This window comes from Notechis scutatus, chromosome 4 (assembly GCF_049901735.1).
Source record: "Notechis scutatus isolate UNSWTSFEM ecotype Mainland chromosome 4, rNotScu1.2, whole genome shotgun sequence".
Taxonomy (NCBI): Eukaryota; Metazoa; Chordata; class Lepidosauria; order Squamata; family Elapidae; genus Notechis; species Notechis scutatus.
Window position 1 is genome coordinate 28,072,456 of NC_142012.1, and position 18,699 is coordinate 28,091,154.

At 35.7% G+C, this 18,699-nt stretch overlaps 1 protein-coding gene across 7 annotated transcripts in view; it reads left to right on the forward strand.

Annotated features, from left to right (window-relative positions):
* Nucleotides 1-18,699, forward strand: part of LRBA (LPS responsive beige-like anchor protein) — a 351,486-nt gene that overhangs the window by 236,631 nt on the left and 96,156 nt on the right. For all 7 annotated transcript variants that reach the window (XM_087963037.1, XM_026668758.2, XM_026668760.2 and 4 more), the window contains 4 exons: nt 4,885-5,002; nt 6,060-6,162; nt 7,527-7,642; nt 8,493-8,605. In XM_087963037.1, coding sequence (XP_087819163.1) covers nt 4,885-5,002; nt 6,060-6,162; nt 7,527-7,642; nt 8,493-8,605 — 450 coding nt within the window. The remainder of the gene's footprint in view (nt 1-4,884; nt 5,003-6,059; nt 6,163-7,526; nt 7,643-8,492; nt 8,606-18,699) is intronic.

Here is an 18,699-nt window from a genome sequence, read left to right on the forward strand (position 1 = left end):
CTGGTTTGTATAATTGGTTTGGTTTCTTTGAAGCATACCCCATAAGGGGCTGAAGTCAGTTATCGTTAAACTTTTTAGGCCACACATAATTTTGACGCCTATGTGAAAAACTAAAACTAACATTTAAAATGTTAGAAATACAATTAATTTATGACATGTTTATATTTTGACAAATTTACAAATTTGTTATGGATAATAGGCAGTGAGGAAAGGATTGCAAGAGTGACTCAGATGCCTGCTTGCTGGCTTGAGGACACTGGTAGTTGACAGGTGAGCCCTCTTCGTCCCTGGAGACAGGGGCCCTTGCTGATATGCTGAGGTAGGAAGATGGGGTGCAGTTTGCTCCCTTTGTACCCTCTCCCATCACAAAAATGGCAGGCGTTCTGCAAGTCAGCCAAGGACGAGGAATGATTTCCAACACTCACTGCCAGTTTCCTATAAGTAACCTCAATAAGGAAGTTGGCAATACTTGGAAGTTCTGTTCCCACAGTTTTTGACTGCCTGTGATCTTTTTTTCTTCTTCAGTTTAGATAAAGAAATATCTCTGAAAGGATGACCCAGTGGGTTATGGGTTCTCTAGTGTGTCACAAGCTCTCTGGTGTTATCTAAAATTTTGATCTGTTCTCCACCCAATTCCTAAAACAAGATAAAGAAAATCCAATTAAAACAAACAAGTAAAAACATTATACTTGTTCATTTATTTATTGAGGAAAATTATTCAAAATGCACATGGCAACCCAAAACACACAAACAACCCAAAACACTTATATTATATCACTAAAGAATGGTAACAACAGAAGAAAGCTATTGTTTTGGAAGGGCCAGGTCAAGCCCTTCCCTTAATCTTATAGAAGTGTCATGGAAGGACCTGAAGTGGGCAGTTTGTCAATCTATCTGAATTGACGCTGTTCTGTAAAAAGAATGGGCTAAAATTCCTCCAAGCCAGATGAGCAAGTATTGGAAATGTTTAGTTGCAATTATTCTTTCCCAACGGTAAGCACTCCAGTTACTAAAAGCCATGATTAACGTACTTTTATCACGTACATTAATGTAGTTTGGATCATTTTCATCAATAAATAAATGAACAAATGTTTTTGTCTTATTTGTTTAAATAGGTTCTCTATATGAGTTTACAACTTATGTAGAAAACATTCCACATTTTAGACCAAGTTTATGCAAAAACATTAAAAATTAAAAAGGTTTAAAACTTTTAAATACTATTGTCCATTATTTTTATAATATAAAAAACAGATAATGTAATTTTCAGTTAACTATATATTAGCACTAACAATATCTTTTCTGGAACTTTTCATTTGAAAGACTTTATCTCTTAAAATCTTGTATTAGAAAGTAAAGCATTTCTTTCTACAGCTAGAAGTTGATGGTATAGCTAGAAGTGAGGTTGTGCTACTCAAACATTCCATGTCTCTGTCCAGTGTGTAAGAAAAAAAAAACATTGTCTCTTTTCAGTGACTAGTGGAATTATATGTAAAATAACATACAACAATACAACATTTAACAGAGGGTTCCATATGAACAGAATAAGCAGGGTTCCTTAATTTGGTATGATATGCTAAAAATAACTTTTCCGATTAGAAAAATGCAATTTAAATAAGAAAGGAGATATAATTTTAGAAGACATACTCCAAGATAAAAGATTACCTGAAAGAGAGTATGTGTGTATATCTTAGAAACTAATATGCCTAGTGTGATGACACAACAGTGATGGTAATGATGTAGTTTCCATGGCAACTGGTTCACTGGAGGGCTAGACCTCTGTCTAGGGTGCTGTCAGTGTGTGTGGAGTTTCCAAGGAAGAAAGTCCCAAAGAAGGTCTGCTTCACCTAATCCAGTTTTAATTGAACTCCAGAGACTTTGAATTAAATCTACAGACAAGGCAGATACCATTCCAGCAAGGAATGAAGGCCTATTTTAGCTGCCTCCAGATTCCTAACTTGTTCAAGTTAATGCTTCAAAAATTTATTAGATAAGCTTTTTTGACTATTCTGAAGTTATATTTAAGGTTCTATTCAAAGAAAAATTGTAATTATATCTATGATTTATCATTTAATATTAGGTAAGAACTGTTATTACATTTTCTGTTTTTATGATTAGCTACTAATTGAATAATCCAGGCTATGAACTAAAGGAATGAAAGTTGTAGTTTATAAACTTGAATTGCAGAGCTTAGTTCTGGATACAGAATTACAGATGTTAAATATTTCCTTTTGCCTTATAATATTTAACGATACAATATAACAGAATACCATTATTCTGGTCAATTGGTGGCAGTATACTGCATTATGCAAATCTAGAGTAACGTAGGGCTCTTGTAATTGCTTTATATTTTTAGAGGTAACTATGGAAGAGTAGGAGAAGTTACACATCTTCCATAATGTTCACTTTTGTACTGAATACTAGAAGTGAGGCAAATTTGAAAAACAAATTGCAGTAATATATGGAAGAGAAAGTATTTTCCAGGAAGAAATAAATCCTGAATGGAAGAATGTGAGGGACAAATTTTCTCTTTGTAAGATTCAGCACATTTAAGTAAAAAAAATTTTTTTCGGGAGTATGTAATGGAAAAGAGTAAACCAAAACCCAGATGGAATACAGGTTAGGGTGTTGAGCTAGATCCAGAGAATCCCAGCTGTGTTTATATTTATAGGATTGCTCTTATTTTTACCTCATCCTAAATAATCTTAGAGGTACAGTATTGAAATAATCTGTATGTGTCACCTTGAGTTCCAGATTGAAATAATATGATAGTTATTAGCAATAATGGTATTTATAGAACAGTAATGATTTCTGCAGGGGACGCAGTGGCTCAGTGGCTAAGACGCTGAGCTTGTTGATCAGAAGGTTGGCAGTTCAGTGGTTTGAATCCCTAGCGCTGCATAACAGAGTGAGCTCCAGTTACTTGTCCCAGCTTCTGCCAGCCTAGCAGTTCGAAAGCACATTAAAAATGCAAGTAGAAAAATAGGGACCACTTTGTTGGGAAGGTAATAGCGATTCATGCACCTTCGGCATTTAGTCATGCTGGCCACATGACCACAGAGCCATCTTTGGACAGCACTGGCTCTTTGGCTTAGAAACGGAGATGAGCACCACCCCTAGCCAGAAATGACTAGCCTGCATGTGTGGGAAAACCTTTACCGTTTCCCATTAATAATTTCTACCCTTACTTTGCTATTTTGGTCATGTTCCCTCATCCTAGCAGTTACCTATTTTTTTTAATGTGCATTATAATTATATATAAATAATTTTCAGTTTTGTTTAGTTCTTAAACTGGATGGTTCCAGATTTTATCATGGCAAAACTTTATGAATGATGACAAAAACCCCTCCCCACAGACTATCAAAGTAAAAATGCAAACTGGAGTTTGTTCCATAGAGAGTGGAACCAACCATGTAGAATGAGGAGCTGATGAATGGATCTTTTTGGAATTCCTCTCTGGAAAAAAAAAGGGATAGCACACAAGGGCTCCAGACAATAGTTTCATGCAAGTAAATGACAAGAACTTTGGCAGCTGAAGGATTTCCATCTTTGCTCAAACCAGAGTTGACATTTTCAAAAAGATGCTTCCTCTCTTAATCACAGGGATGGGATTCTACCGGTTCTGACGAGTTCTATAGAACCCCTTGTGAACTTTCTAAGCAGTTCGGAGAACCAGTAGTTAGAAGAAATCTCCTTTTGTTTTTTTTCCACCGTTACTACATTCTTGACAGTACGCCTAGACTTACTGTCTTCGAAGGAGGTTTTTTTTTTTTACTTTCTTAAAAGGGAAGGGTTATTTTAAACTTTTTACACTGCTGTTGGGACAAGATACTTCCCTGGATATACTTCCAGCTACACGCAACAATCAGTATAACAATATAAAACTGGCTGATGTCTTAATAATTACAAGAAATAACAAATCAGAATAGTGATTTGGATAACTTTTCTCTTTTGGGCTTACAAAAGAGATTAACACATCTATTTTGTAAATTCAAAATAAGAAAGTTATCCAAATCACTGTTCTGGTTTTGAAAGAGTTTCTCAGAAGAGACAAAGAGAAAATGAAAAGAAATCAAGTTCTGGAATACTATTTAAAGAGTTAATGATCAGGATTGTAAAAAAACAAAGGAAAGGAATATAAAGTGGTTTATTTGATCAAAGTTAAAATATATATGTTGTTTCTGGTAACTCTTCATGATTTTTGCTGATTAGGACTGAATGATGAGATTGTAAGAGATTTTTTTTTTTTAGACATAAGAGATATGGGAAGAAGATATCTTTTGTTGTAATATCAAAGGTGAAAAGTTGAAGAAATTCTTTGTACTGTTACTTGTTGTGATGTTTGGCTTATCTGAAACCAGTTGGCTTCTTTGATCAAGGTTAAAATATATATTGTATGTTGTTACTAATAACTTTTTATGGACATTTGCTGATTAGGACTAAAGGATCAAACTTTAAGAATTAGTTTATAGATAAGAGTAGAGATATAAGAAGAGGATGATATATGAAGAAGAGATCCTTTATTGTAGTATCAAAGAAGGTGATAAGTTATTGAAATTGTTTATGTTTGATGAAGGGAGAAATGACTTTTTATCTTTTTATTGACTATATTGATTATCAGGTTTTTTTTATTTTTGCTATGCACTTTTTCTATTTTTCTTAGTTTGTATTAATATTGTATTTTTTAACTGTAAATTTTAATAAAAATTATTGCAAAGAAGGAAACTGTTCCCCATCCTTGAGAAATGATACTGATTCATTTTAATTGATTCTTAATTTTTGAGTATAAAATAACTAAAGATAAACAAGCAAGGGTATGTATTATATACCTTTTCATAAATTAATGCTTATTTCAAAAATGTATCATTTGTTTTTATCTACTTGCAGATACTTGCATATACGGATGGACTGCATGGAAAATGGCTGTTTTCAGAGATTCGATCAGTATTTTCTCGACGCTATCTATTGCAGAATACAGCACTGGAAATCTTTATGGCTAACAGAGGTAATTCTGGAAGTGAGATCTTTTACGAGTTTGAAATATGAATCAACTTGCTTACTATGTCAGATTACATTTTCCAAATAAATACCAATCAGAAATTTTGAAATTTCTAGGACTTTCACACACAAATGGAATGCAAGCCCATCGAGAAATAAAAAAAAAAAAGGAAAATCTTCAGATCCAAGAGCCCTGACACCCATAGCCTCTGGCTCAGCCAGGGGTAGGGATGTATTATAGGATACTTATGATATTTAACACTGTGTTAATGAATGACCTTATCCAGCAGGTTTACATAGATGGTAAATAGAAGCAGAGGCAGTGTAAAGTCATGAAGGACCTCTCAAAGTAAATTAGATTAGATCTTTTCCCTCCTACCAAGAACTGGACCTGGAGAAAGGAAGACAACCGCCACAATACACCTCTTAATTCCTGCTCCCAAAGATGTCTAGAAGGGTACATGCTCAATGATACCAAAAGCCTCTGAAAGATCAAGAAGGGCCTGCCTGGATCCTGAACTTTAATGGATAATCCACATATGGAAATATTAATCCACAAGATGTACAGTGGAACCTCAGCTTGCGAAAGCTCCTGTTCGTTACCAAATTGGGTTCCAACCAAAAAATTCACCTGATTTTTGAATTGGGTCACAATTCAAAAATTGGGTGGCAAACAAACCCGGCCGCGGCGATTTCCCCTTCTGCACATGCACAGTTGGTTGTGCGCAACCAAATCGGTCATGACCCAAGGCTCCACTGTATCCCACCAATGAATGCCAGAAGTGATAAGATAGGAAAGAACACTGATTCATTTATCATTTAGGTTCAACAGCATAATAACATAATGATAAAACTAACTCACTGCTTGGTAAATTCCTTTGTTCCAATAATAATAACAAAACAATTCATTTTATGACTGTGTTGTTAACATTGTAACACTATGTTGGGATAGTATCTTAAAAATATGCATTGCATTTTCACTATGTCATATGATTTATTATTCCCAAAATCACTGTGTAACTGTAAATAACAATGAATAATGTCTAAATGTTTCTTGTACATAGTTGCTGTCATGTTCAACTTTCCGGATCCTGCAACTGTAAAAAAAGTAATCAATTGTTTACCTCGTGTTGGAATTGGAACTAGTTTCGGATTGCCTCAAACCAGGTATATTAACTCTTAACTTTTGAAAACAATTTCAACTGACAATGTTGCAATATAAAGTTGAAATATAGAAAGCAAATAGCCATAATCAGGAAAAAGATTCAAAATCTAGAAAAAGAAAGCAGTCCCTATTAAACTTTATTTTATTTGGTAACAGCAGACTGTGCCTTTATACTTGGGCATAGAATTCATGTACTATGCTAAACCATGATATATTTTATTTGTTCTTGACTTCTTTTGTGTGAATCCAGTTAGCTATTGTTTATTCAGTAAACCAGTTAAACAGACAATAGTTTTATGTAATCTGTGACCAGTCTTGAAGTCTACTAGAAAAAGAAATAACAATTGGCGCTTGCTAATACAACTTGTAATGATGTACAGAATTATTAAGAGAATGAATACTTTTATAATAGAGAATCTGTAATACAATTAATATGTGTATATGATCACCAGAAGAAAGAAAACCCCAAACATATACATACTATTTCAATATAATATGTGCATGTGTTCTCTCTAAATTGATAGGAGGAGAATCAGAGGACCAGGCATTGACACTTCTATGATGCTTTAAATTGGATACTTGAACAGGGCAGGACATCACATTCACAAATGTTCCCTTCTACTTTTATAATTCTATCATGTATGGATTTAAAAGGGCAAATTAGTTGAATACAGTATTTTAGAATCATTTCATCTTTACAATGAACCAGACTGTGCATGTTTATAGTCTGCAAATATTCATCTAGCAAACATGTTTTCTGAGTTCTGTGGTTACCCTATGTTTACTCTGAGGCCAGTTTTTTATAAGACAGAAATCCCTACAGCAAAAGTTAACCTGGCAGTGACATTTTAGGATTCCAAGAGTTGAGTGTCAACATCCATTTTATTATTTTTGGAACTCTCAGTGAAGAGCAGTAGTTAAGCACTTTAAATATCATAAATAGATATTATATTATGGTATATATCACAGTATATATCAATATCAGTTAATATATTTTGGACTACTTGCTGTACTAAAGAATCTCAAATCAAATTATTTCTAAAATACACAATGCAAGAGAATGAATAAAAACAATATAGAGATGTGTTTATACAGTATATATATACACACACACACACACACATGAGTAAACAAAAATTTGTTGGCTTTTCAGAAGCTGAGATAACAACAGCTTTTTGAAACTTTTCCTCAGATTCTTTTGGAGTAGAAGCACAATTCTAGCGTAGGCTTGCAAGTCACTGCAAGTTGTTATTCTTGTCATTCTAAGTGTGCACAACACAACTTTCCCAATTATCTCAGTGATATATTTTGGTTCCAGATTGCTTAGGGATTTAAGCTGACATGTCATAAAATTTTTGTATTTCAGACGTATTTCTATGGCCACTCCACGTCAAATCTTTAAAGCTTCAAATATGACTCAGCGATGGCAACACAGAGAGATTTCAAATTTTGAATATCTTATGTTTCTTAATACCATTGCAGGTAATAATGAAAATCCCTTAAAGATAATTTGAACAAGTTTGGCATATTTTCTGAAAATTAATTAGAAGAATTTGAGTCTCTCTTTTTAGATAAATGCTACTGCTCTTGCTTCTTACTGGTGCTTCTTAACATTTATAAAGAATCCCTGTACGTTATTTAATCACTTATTTTTCAACATTTATCTGCTTCCCAGCTCATAAAACTACAGGTGGTTGGCAATAATATAAAAATACAGAAATCAATCACTTGAATCCAAACTCAATGTTAAATATAAATGATTACATGGCAGCCCATCAATTATAAGTCAACGAAAAACTTTGAAAACATCTGCCGTATGCATGATTAAACAATATTGTTCTTACTGGGTGAAAATATCAGCAGGGAAGATACAGGGCATAGCCTTAGAGGAAATATTACTCTCTTTATTTTTAGTTATAGTGCGTGCCATATTTCTTTCTTGATATACCAAGAAATCTGCACTGATTATTGTTAACTCAGTATTATTTTCAGTATAATATTCATTTAGTTTGCAACTTTTAATTAGTTAACAATATTTTTAACAAGATGACTTCCTGTATCATTGGCTAACTTACTAAGCAACATGGAAAAGGTTACGTTCACTACATATTATGCAGTAAACAGCCTTCCACATTCATTCCTCAGGAATTCATTATTTGAGTCTTGAAAATATCCTGTATATAGAATTTTTAAAAGACAGATGGAGAATGAGAATTCTTGTCTACATTTTATTTCATAAAGTTGTATTTATTCCTATGAGATTTAGTAAAGGTTTCTTTAATTTTGTGCCTTCTAAAAAAAAAAAAAAAGCATCATTGCTCTTTCTCATCAGGGCGTACATACAATGATTTAAACCAGTATCCAGTATTTCCTTGGGTGATCACTAACTATGAATCAGAAGAGTTGGACCTTACACTTCCAAGTAATTTCCGGGATTTGTCAAAGGTACTTTAATTTTTATCAACTAAGTATACATGGAGTCCTTGGAGCCCTCTGAATGTGATTATTTGTTTCATTACCCAACTATGGGACTTGCTCCTTGTTTATACTTTGAGCCATGGTGGCACAGTGGTTAGAATGCAGTTATTGCAGTTTAACTTTGTTCATTGCTGTGGGAATTGCTATCTGTTTCCTCGCGCGCGTGCAAGGACAACGGGCCTTCTGGTAGTTGTTTGTAACACGAGGCGAGGACAAGGTCGAAATGTTGCCACTTCTTACCCAGAATTGTAGCAAACTTAAACTTTACAGCTTTGTATTCTCATATGGTATTTTGTGTGATGTAATGAGTTTGTAACAACACACTAACAAAAATTGCAAACGTTAACAAAGATTGCTTCTAATAAAAGAGGGTGTCAGAGCTTGCCCTGGGCTCTCATCGATTTGGCTTCAAGACGACTGCCTCAGTGTCTTCATTCATGAGAGACCACCATAACTGGTGACCCCGACGTGATCATCTGCGAGGTGGTACGTCTTTGGACCATCCATACTCATCGGCTGGCATAGCCTTGGTATACCTCATCCCTGATTCGATCGCAGGCGATCGCCGTGGATCCCTCGTGAGTATGGGTGGAGGATTCTCTCAGGACCAGAAATTGCACATTGAGGAACTAAGAGAATCAACCAAATGAAATTTTTTCCTTTTTAAAGAGGGGGCTCTCTTGAAAACCCCTCAGTAAAGCCTCTTTAGACACTTCCAAATGACGGCTGCAGCTATCACCAGAGGTAATAAACCATCTGGTAATTGTTACAATTGTGGGAAGCCTGGTCATTTTAAATCACAATGTCAGGCCCGGCGGGGGGCAGCAAAGCCCTCCGCCAGCAGAGATGCTCGACAGTAGAGGGCCGCAGCTAGCCCCTCTCCCAAGGCTGCCCATATACCATCCACTGTGTATGAATTATCAATGGCAGAAGATGTGTTCATATCCTTTCCCCATCTCTGTCAGCACACAGCTTCCTCCTTCTGCCTCCTTCTTCTCCGATAAAACTGCTCTTACAATCTCACCCTCATGCCCTTCTCAAAGGAATCTCTGTGGTTCCCGATCTGCTCTATCCTTCCTCAAAACTCTCAGCCTCTCTCTCTTTTTTTAACAAACTTTGTTAATTTTTAAAGACATGCAGAACATGGATACACAGAAACACAAAACATAAAAGCATAAAAATCTCTTTTCTGAAAGTTGCTTAGTCCCAGGTCAAAACTCTTGGTACAGACACAGATTCAGATTCGTGTTCATTTTGCATACCATTGGCATTTTGCATACCATTGGCATTTTGCATACCATTGGCATCTTATTGGCATTTTCAATTTTCTACATAGCTTCTCCTCTCTTTTGAATTTTCTCGGTTTTATTTTGTTAATCTCCTCTCAATTCGAATCATAGTTTGTTATTCTTTGTTCTATTTCCAGTTTCTTCTTTGAAGAAAAACTTCTCCTGTGCACTGAATGGAGTGTGATGCCTTTAACTCTTTCCCCTATATTTGTAATACTTAATATAGAACACATAATTTGCACTGGGATTCTATCTGGTGCATTCTGAAATTGTGCAGTATTGTTATTCATTAGTGTTGATGTTCATTTGTGTCTTGAACATTTGGTACATTGCTTTTCAGTTAAACCACATCACATATTATAGATCATTATTTCATTGCAGTGTTCCCCCTTCTCCTACTTCAGGTCTCTCATTTCACAAAAGGTTTCTCTGGAATCAACAAATAACTAACCACTGCCATCCGAAGATGAAATGGGAGAGCCAACCTGTGATGACCCAGACGAGGACAAGATGTTTGTGATGGTCGAAGAAGTCACGAACGCCATGGATAACATCAGCATACACAGCACTCTTGCCTACGCCTGACAAAGGCTGCTGTTGGAACTAAAACACTCCCTGTCTTTTAAAAAAAGAAAAACAGAGGAGATGTGGGAATTGCTATCTGTTTCCTGCGCGTGCAAGGACAACGGGCCTTCTGGTAGTTGTTTGTAACACGAGGCGAGGGACAAAGGTCGAAATGTTGCCACTTCTTACCCAGAATTGTAGCAAACTTAAACTTTACAGCTTTGTATTCTCATATGGTATTTTGTGTGATGTAATGAGTTTGTAACAACACACTAACAAAAATTGCAAACGTTAACAAAGATTGCTTCTAATAAAAGAGGGTGTCAGAGCTTGCCCTGGGCTCTCATCCCGATTTGGCTTCAAGACGACTGCCTCAGTGTCTTCATTCATGAGAGACCACCATAATTGCCAGAATTTAGTCCTGTCTGGCTCAAAGTTGATTCAGCCTTTCATCCTTCCAAGCCTGGTAAACCGAGGACCCAGATATGCTGACTCCGTTTGTAAACTATTTAGAGAGTGTTGTAAAGCACTATGAAGTGGTAAATAAGTCTAAGTGCTGTTGCTATTGCTATTATACATAGTAACTTTATCCAGTTTTTAAACTGCCTATTACCCTCAGAGACAAAAGACAATAAAAAAGTTAAGGAAACAACAAAAACTCAGAACAAGCATACTCTCCAGCAGCCAATGCTCAGATAAGCATAGATTAACACTAGGCAAACAATCAAGCAGAAAACACTAATCCAGGAACCACCAAGGTCCCCCCCAAAAAAACTGGCAGACAAGAGAGCTTCAAGGATCCCACAGTTAAAGTTATAGAATTCACTTCTACAAGAAATAACAGTGATGTCTGTGAACATGAATGCTATAAACTAGAAGGGAACAAATTGAGAATTAAGCTTTCAATAACTGTTCAGTGTGATGGCTACATTAGTATTAGAAATTAGTATTGTTCTGTTGCAAATAAGAATGGAAGGAGGCCCTTTTGCTAGATATCAAGTTGGCCAATTTGGAAAATGACTAATCCTCTAGGTAGGCCTTTGGACTGATTAGCAGCTCTTGTTTTGTTTTAGGCATACTGCTATGCTGAAGCTAAACTAATTGTTTCCAAACTAATGTTTATAAGCTTTATTTTTACTTATGTATTAATGTTACATGCCGCCTATCTCACTGTTGAGAGATTCTGGATGGCTAAAGGTTACGATGATACAAAGATTCTGTAGCAATAGAAAAAGTTGACCTTGTAAGTAAGCTTTTGGACTGTGAAGTGAGCTCTGCTACTTACCGTATATACTCGAGTATAAGTCGACCCGAATATAAGCCGAGGCACCTAATTTTACACAAAAAAACTGGGAAAACTTATTGACTCGAGTATGCCGAGGGTGGGAAATGCAGCAGCTACTGGTAAATTTCAAAAATAAAAATAATTAATTTGGGAAATGATCTCACTATCATGAAAGGTTTAATTGATTCACTAACCCAAAAGAAGAAGATGATGATGACAGCGGGAGGCAGGAGTCACTCTCTTCCCTCCCTCAGAGGCCCCCTGAGTCAGGAGTCACTACCGCCGGCCCGGCCCCAGTCCCGCCACCTCGGGAAGGGAAAGGCAAAGCGCTTTTGCCTTTCCCTTCCTGGCTGGGCTGTTGGGAGTCGCTGCCGCCGGAGGCCGCGACTCCACACCATTTTTTTTCAGAGGGAATCTGACTCGAGTATAAGTTTAGGGGATTTTTTCAGCACAAAAATGGGCTGAAAACTAGGCTTATACTCGAGTATATACAGTAATCTGTTCATCCTAGAACTTGAACTGGAATGTTTTTTGCATTTGCCCACATATTTATTTTGCTAGTTTCGGTTATTATTTATACTGTGTTTTAGTTTTGGTTTTAATCCTTGTTCATGCCTAAGGAGCCTATATTGTGAGATAGAGGCTATTGTGAATAAACAAATCAATAAACAAACCAATAGAGTTGATAATGTTGTCTAGTCTGTAATAATTTGTATGTTCGATTTATTACAAGGAAATAAGTATCTTATTGAACTGTCTTGTTCATCATATTTTCAATTTAATATTTCCCTCTCCGTGTAGAATTGTTAATATAGCTATGTTCTGTTTTTAAGGATAAAGTATGCTTCAGGGACTGAAAAATATCTATCCCAGAAGGAAAATGACACTTACTATATTTTAGTAGTTTGTATTGCAGTATGTTAGCAATGCCTACATTTTGGTTTATTACTGCTACTGTCATCCAAGGTGTCCTTGCATATGGAAGTGGGCATTTGCATTTTTCAATATGTATCTGAACACGATCTCCTTTCCTTATGTTTAGTTGCAGTTGATCAGACAACACAAATTCTGCTCTGGATTTTAAGTGCTACTTCTAATTGATTCAGTCTCGATAGAAGAGAATATTTGTAGCTCATGGTTCAACTACGAGGTTCGAGGTGCTCTCTGAATTTGGTTGTTTTCTTGCAGATGTTTCCTTACTAAACTATGTAACATCATTAATGCTAGATAAGTTTGCAGAAACATCTGCAAGAAAACAACCAAGTTCAGTGATGCAGTCTCCTCAGATCCCATTTGTCATAGTTTAGTCACATTACATCAGGCTTCTGCTCTTCATAGTTGTATTGGGCATTTAAAAATAATTTTATTAAAGATAATAATTCCATAGAAAAACTATTAGCAATTAAAGAAAAAAGGGAGGGAGGGAAGGAAAGAAGGAAGGAAGGAAGACACCAGAGATCAGTGTCTTGTGATCTCTTTGGGAGCAGAAAGTGCCTGGAAGATTTGTGGGTGATCTCTGTCTTCTCTTTGTCTGGAGAGATTTGAAGAGCTGGTCTACTCACCATCTCTTCATCATTATTTACTCAAGACATGGACAATTATAGTAGCACTATAGTTTATAAAAATAGTAGCTATTCTTAATTTATGAACAATTTGTATAATTTAAAAATATTTTGGGGTATGTAAAATTTAATGCGTAGAATCTGTAAAAATAGCTGAATTTAAATTATCACATGGGATAATCCTATGAACTTCATATTTTTATTGTTTTAAAATAAAAAAATAGCATCTCTACACATCACAGAATTGCTTCTAGTACCTTAGATAAATTTCAGAAGCAGCTTCCATGGTAACAGAGGTAAAGAACCTACAGTTCTGCAAACAATTCCTTGGTTTAGAATCACCATGTAGTAATGAAACTTTTGAGCTGGATTTTTAGTTCTTAAAATCATAGCAATGTCTTTATCATTTTGAAACATTTTTCATAATAATATCTTTATTAGCATAGTTATGGGCCAAATGTGATTTAATTGACTTACAAATACAATCCTTTCTTTATTTTGATTTAACTTTGAAGTCTTGTTCTAAGCAACAAAATGGAATCAAAACAATTGAAATTCTTGTTTAAAATTATTCTATGCCTGATTATTATATCTTACAAACACTGGAAGTATATTTCCAGTGGCTTTTTCTCCTTTGGTTTGAGTGCTTCTTTTCAACGAATAAGTGTGCCATATTTTATTTATGAACAGTACATATTTTATTTATGAAATATACATTGCTTTTCATTGTCTTGTTCACATCCTGTCTCCTTTTCAATCCAATCATTTTCCCTCCTCATTTCATCCTCATTACACTGTGATATGTTGAAAGGAATCTTGTAGATATAATCTGTTCCATTAATTTTTTTCACTTCAACTTTTTATGACTTCATCAGATTTTTTTCTCGGTTACTTTTATTTTCAATCCATTTATATATATATATATATATATATATATATATATATATATATATATATATATATATATATATATATATATATATATATATATGGTGTTGGTTGTTGAGTATTTTCCACGCCATTGTAGTTCTTTTAAAGTTGTAGCATCGTTTCAGCAGAATCTCATCTGCCATGGCAGATGAGATTCTGCTGAAACGTGCTACAACTTTTAAAAGAACTACAATGACGTGGGAAAATACCCGAACCAAGCCGAACACCATACATGTAAGTACCGCGAAAACTTAAGAAAACAAATATATATAAATATATTTATAAATATATATAATTTTTGTACACTGCAACTCTGTCATTATTGTATCTCATAAAAATATTTAAAAAGTTTCATGAGTGTATTAGAGCCATACTGCCATCTATATTCAAATAGGAAAGATTGACATGGAGCACCTGAGGACTCTTGCATAGGATTTGTTGGCAACTCTTTACAAAAAGCTGCATCTTTTTGTAGACTTTGGAGCTGCTGCTATGTGATCCCAGGAGCAGACAAATTGATTTAAAGATGCTTAGTCAGGTATTACATAAATGATGTTGTGTTCTCCAAATCAATTACCACCTTTTGAGTACTGATTGCTTCACTGTCCTATCATGTAAACATCTTCTGATGCATAAGAATTAGTCAGGACAAATAACAAACCACTAGAAAGTATTCCAGTTATTAGAGTACACATCCCATGTAACATCTTTTTCTCTGTGATATGTAACATCCAGTGGTGGTATTCGACCGGTTCGCTCCAGTTCTGGTGAGCCGGTAGCAGCAATGAACAGCAGAGACCGAACCAGTTTTCTCCACCGCTCTGCTGTTGGGCCCACCCGCCCACCCGGGCTCCCATACTCACTTTTATCTGCTGAATTTGACAGAATAGTGCTGCGCGGCAGCTGCTGAAGCGACCGGGATCATGCAGGTTTGCAGGAGGAGAGTTAGAATGCCTCTGTGCCTGCACAATCGCCTCTGCGCCTTTGGAAATGCCACTGCGCCTGCGGAAATGCTACTGCGCCTGCGTAAAGTGCATGTTTGGCATGCGCGTGCACACAAGGTGTGTGCACGTGAGCAAAGCGCACCCACCAAGCCACACCCACCGAACCGGTGGCAAAAATATTTGAATTCCACCACTGGTAATATCTCATAATAAGTCTAAACCAATTGGTAAATTCAAAAAATACTTCCTTTCATGACAAGATTTCTGTGTGATTGCAAAGGCAGTGTCCTCTGCATATATTTGTCAAAGATCTTAGATTCCCAATATTACCTAGGAATTGTGAGGTTTGTAATAACTGAATTTTTTGTAGAACACCAGATTCTGAGGCTTACACTGTGTGCTAAAAGCTATTCTGTAAAATTACAATGTCAAGTGGAGATTTATATTAAGATTACTGATATAGTGGATTGATATTTGCTTCAACATGGATTACAATATATCAGAGCACAAAATAATCAACAAAGGTAAGATCAGGATTGCCACAGAAATAATAGGGTAGATTCATTTCAAGCCATCAAATAGCTTGTTTGAGGTTTCCAAAGCATAATACGAGAACCCAGCAATTATGTTAAGTGGTTAATAGTTTTTGGGTTAGATTTATGTTTGAATCATACTATTATGTCTTGGTCAACAGCTTAATAAAATGTATGAGATCAACTGTGCTTGCCCTTTGTAAAACCATATTATCCAGGTTAGCTGGTTCTTTCTTTTATTTACTATTAATTCAAATTGTATGGCCACCCATCTTAAAATGTAAGTCTTAACAAGTTTTTCAGAAATCCTTGAAAGACCTATCTGCTTCTCCGGGCATGACAATTCAGGGAGTAAACAAGCATATTGAGTGTCTTTGATGGGCACTTTATGTTTTAGTGGGTCTTAAAATGTATCTTTTGTATTGTGTCTACATTGTATTTTACATCTTTGCTATCCACCCAGAGTTGCATTAGTGAGAAGAGCAATCATACACATTTATGTAAGTAAGTGAATGAATAAATACAAGTATCTCAGTCAGAGTTGTTTATGAAGCCTAGATTATTTTCAATATAATTATGATTTATAGAAAAATATCCTGTTTACTAGATTTTATGTAAATTGCATAATGAAAATCATTATATATGATTCTGAGTTTAATAGGGAAAATAGCATGCAACTCTTTTTGCTGTTTACTTATCATATATTATATAATTACATTCCTTTGCATAATTAATCATTAGAATTGTTAGAGAAATGCTATAGTTCACATACTTTTCTTTTTTACTAGCTAACTTCAACAGTGTCAACCAGCTGCCCCCCCGACCTTTAATTCAGCCCTAATGCGGTCTCTGCCACTAAAAATGCCACCCTAAGCCCCATTGCAGCCAGGCACCCTAGCCTCGTAGCACAAAGCCCCAATTGCTCCTACCAACTCTGCCAGGCTTAGATGACATTCACCATTTTTCTTCCATTTATACTCAGCCTGATACTATTGTATGCAAGTAGCTGTGCACCAGCCGCAAATGGTTGTGCCAAGTTTTCTTTCTGTGGCTGCTTGCACTGTTCTCCAAGCTTTCTGGTGTTCTTGCAAGAATAGGCAAGATATTTGGAGAAGGAATGGTGTATGCAAAAAAAAAAAATCCCACACAATGGAATTTCCATGCAAAACAATTGTACTATCTTGTTATTTGGTTAAGCCAGTGTTCCACAAATATTTTTCTTCATTCCTCCAAAAACCCATTCTCAGAGTCATTTTTACCATTTATCAGACAGTCCTTATTTAAATGTCCTGTTGCCATTTGGTAATAGGTTCAAAAAACCACTTTTATCCAATTATGTGTAATTTTCACAGGTTTGGGAAACATTAGATAAAACTACTTCAAAGTTTCTAATCTGTTCTGGGAACTACATAAAGAACTAGGTTCTTTGAAAATACGTTGAAAAAGATGGGTATGTATTGCCCTAGAAAACAAAAGAGAGGGGGTATAAAAACCTTCTTCAGATACATACATAGAGGAAAGTCAAAACCTTATCTCTGTTGTTCCATATTGCAGGAAGTGGGATAAAGAATAACATTATAGGAAGGTAGATACTGATTACAGGTAGTCCTCAATTTATAGGCCAGTCACTTACCAACCATTTGAGGTTAAAACCAATCTCCTTCGGGATACTTACGACCCAGTTTCAAAGTTCTGATGACTCTCCTCTCCCTCTACCATGGTAATGTGATCACATTTTGGGCATTCAGTAACCAGCCTGCATTTATGGTCATTTACAGCATTCTATGGTCACATGATCATGATTTATGATTTTTTTTCGCCAGAAACCAGCATTTTTTATTTTCAGCAAAAAAATTCCCATTGAAAATGATGGATTCACTTGATGGCCACTACAAAAAAGGTTGTAAAATTGGGAACGATCATACGCTTAATAACTGACATGACATGATGATCATTCCAGTCTCAGTTACAGTCATAGATCAAGGACTACCTCTATGTAGTAGATATGTGGGAATGATCTAGGGAGACAGAGAAAAGAGCCAAGAGAATGGTCATATAAAAGGCAACTTAGACCACAAAAATTCTCCCCAGTTCATGGCTATAAAGGAGACTTGTGGAGGAGAAATGTACTTATGCAAGATTGGTATCAGAAAGCATGGTAATTTTATGTGTAAAGTTATGTCAACAGAATATTGCAAGTCTGGAAGTGCAATTCCTTTAGTTGCATCTTTTTGCCCTCTCTTCCAAAGTTATTTCCACCCACCATTAAAGATTAAATGTTAGAATAAAACTTTAGATCAGTGAGACTGTTTGTTGTTCTAGTTAGATGAGACCAGGAATTCAATTTCAGAGGAAAGCTAAAACTACATTATTGAGATTAGCTCTAATAACAGAACCTTGCAAGTGAAATTGTGCTGCACCTTTGCCTAGAGACCTGCTTCTAGATGTTTCTGGTATGGTCGTTTTCTTTATTCTCTACAAGAACTAAGTACCTAAAGGGAGTTCTGCTCACTTTCTTTTGAACCTATTTGACTGACACTTGATAGCCATTTATGTAGGATGTTTTAATTTTGATTCTTTTATTGAATGAGGGGCTGGAATTGATGGCTTTAATGAGCCTTTCAGTTCTATGTTTCTATTGAAGACAGATGTTCAATATAGTGTGGAAGCATGTATTCTCATTCTCTCTCTCTTTTTTATAACAAAGCACACAGAACTGCATGTCATTGACATTTCTGGCTCTCTTGAACAGAGTTCCTGGGCTTTTCCTCCACAATCCTTCTACCACCTCCCACAATTCATGGGAGAGACTTCATTCAGTAAATACTGCAACCATACTCTTGGCCAGAGAAGTCCTCTTTGTGGCTGTAGAGTGAAGTCCTGACATCTCCCCTTGTTTTCCTTCCTCTTTGTAGTTTAACTCAGTAAGGGATGAATATTTTAAAAATCCTTTC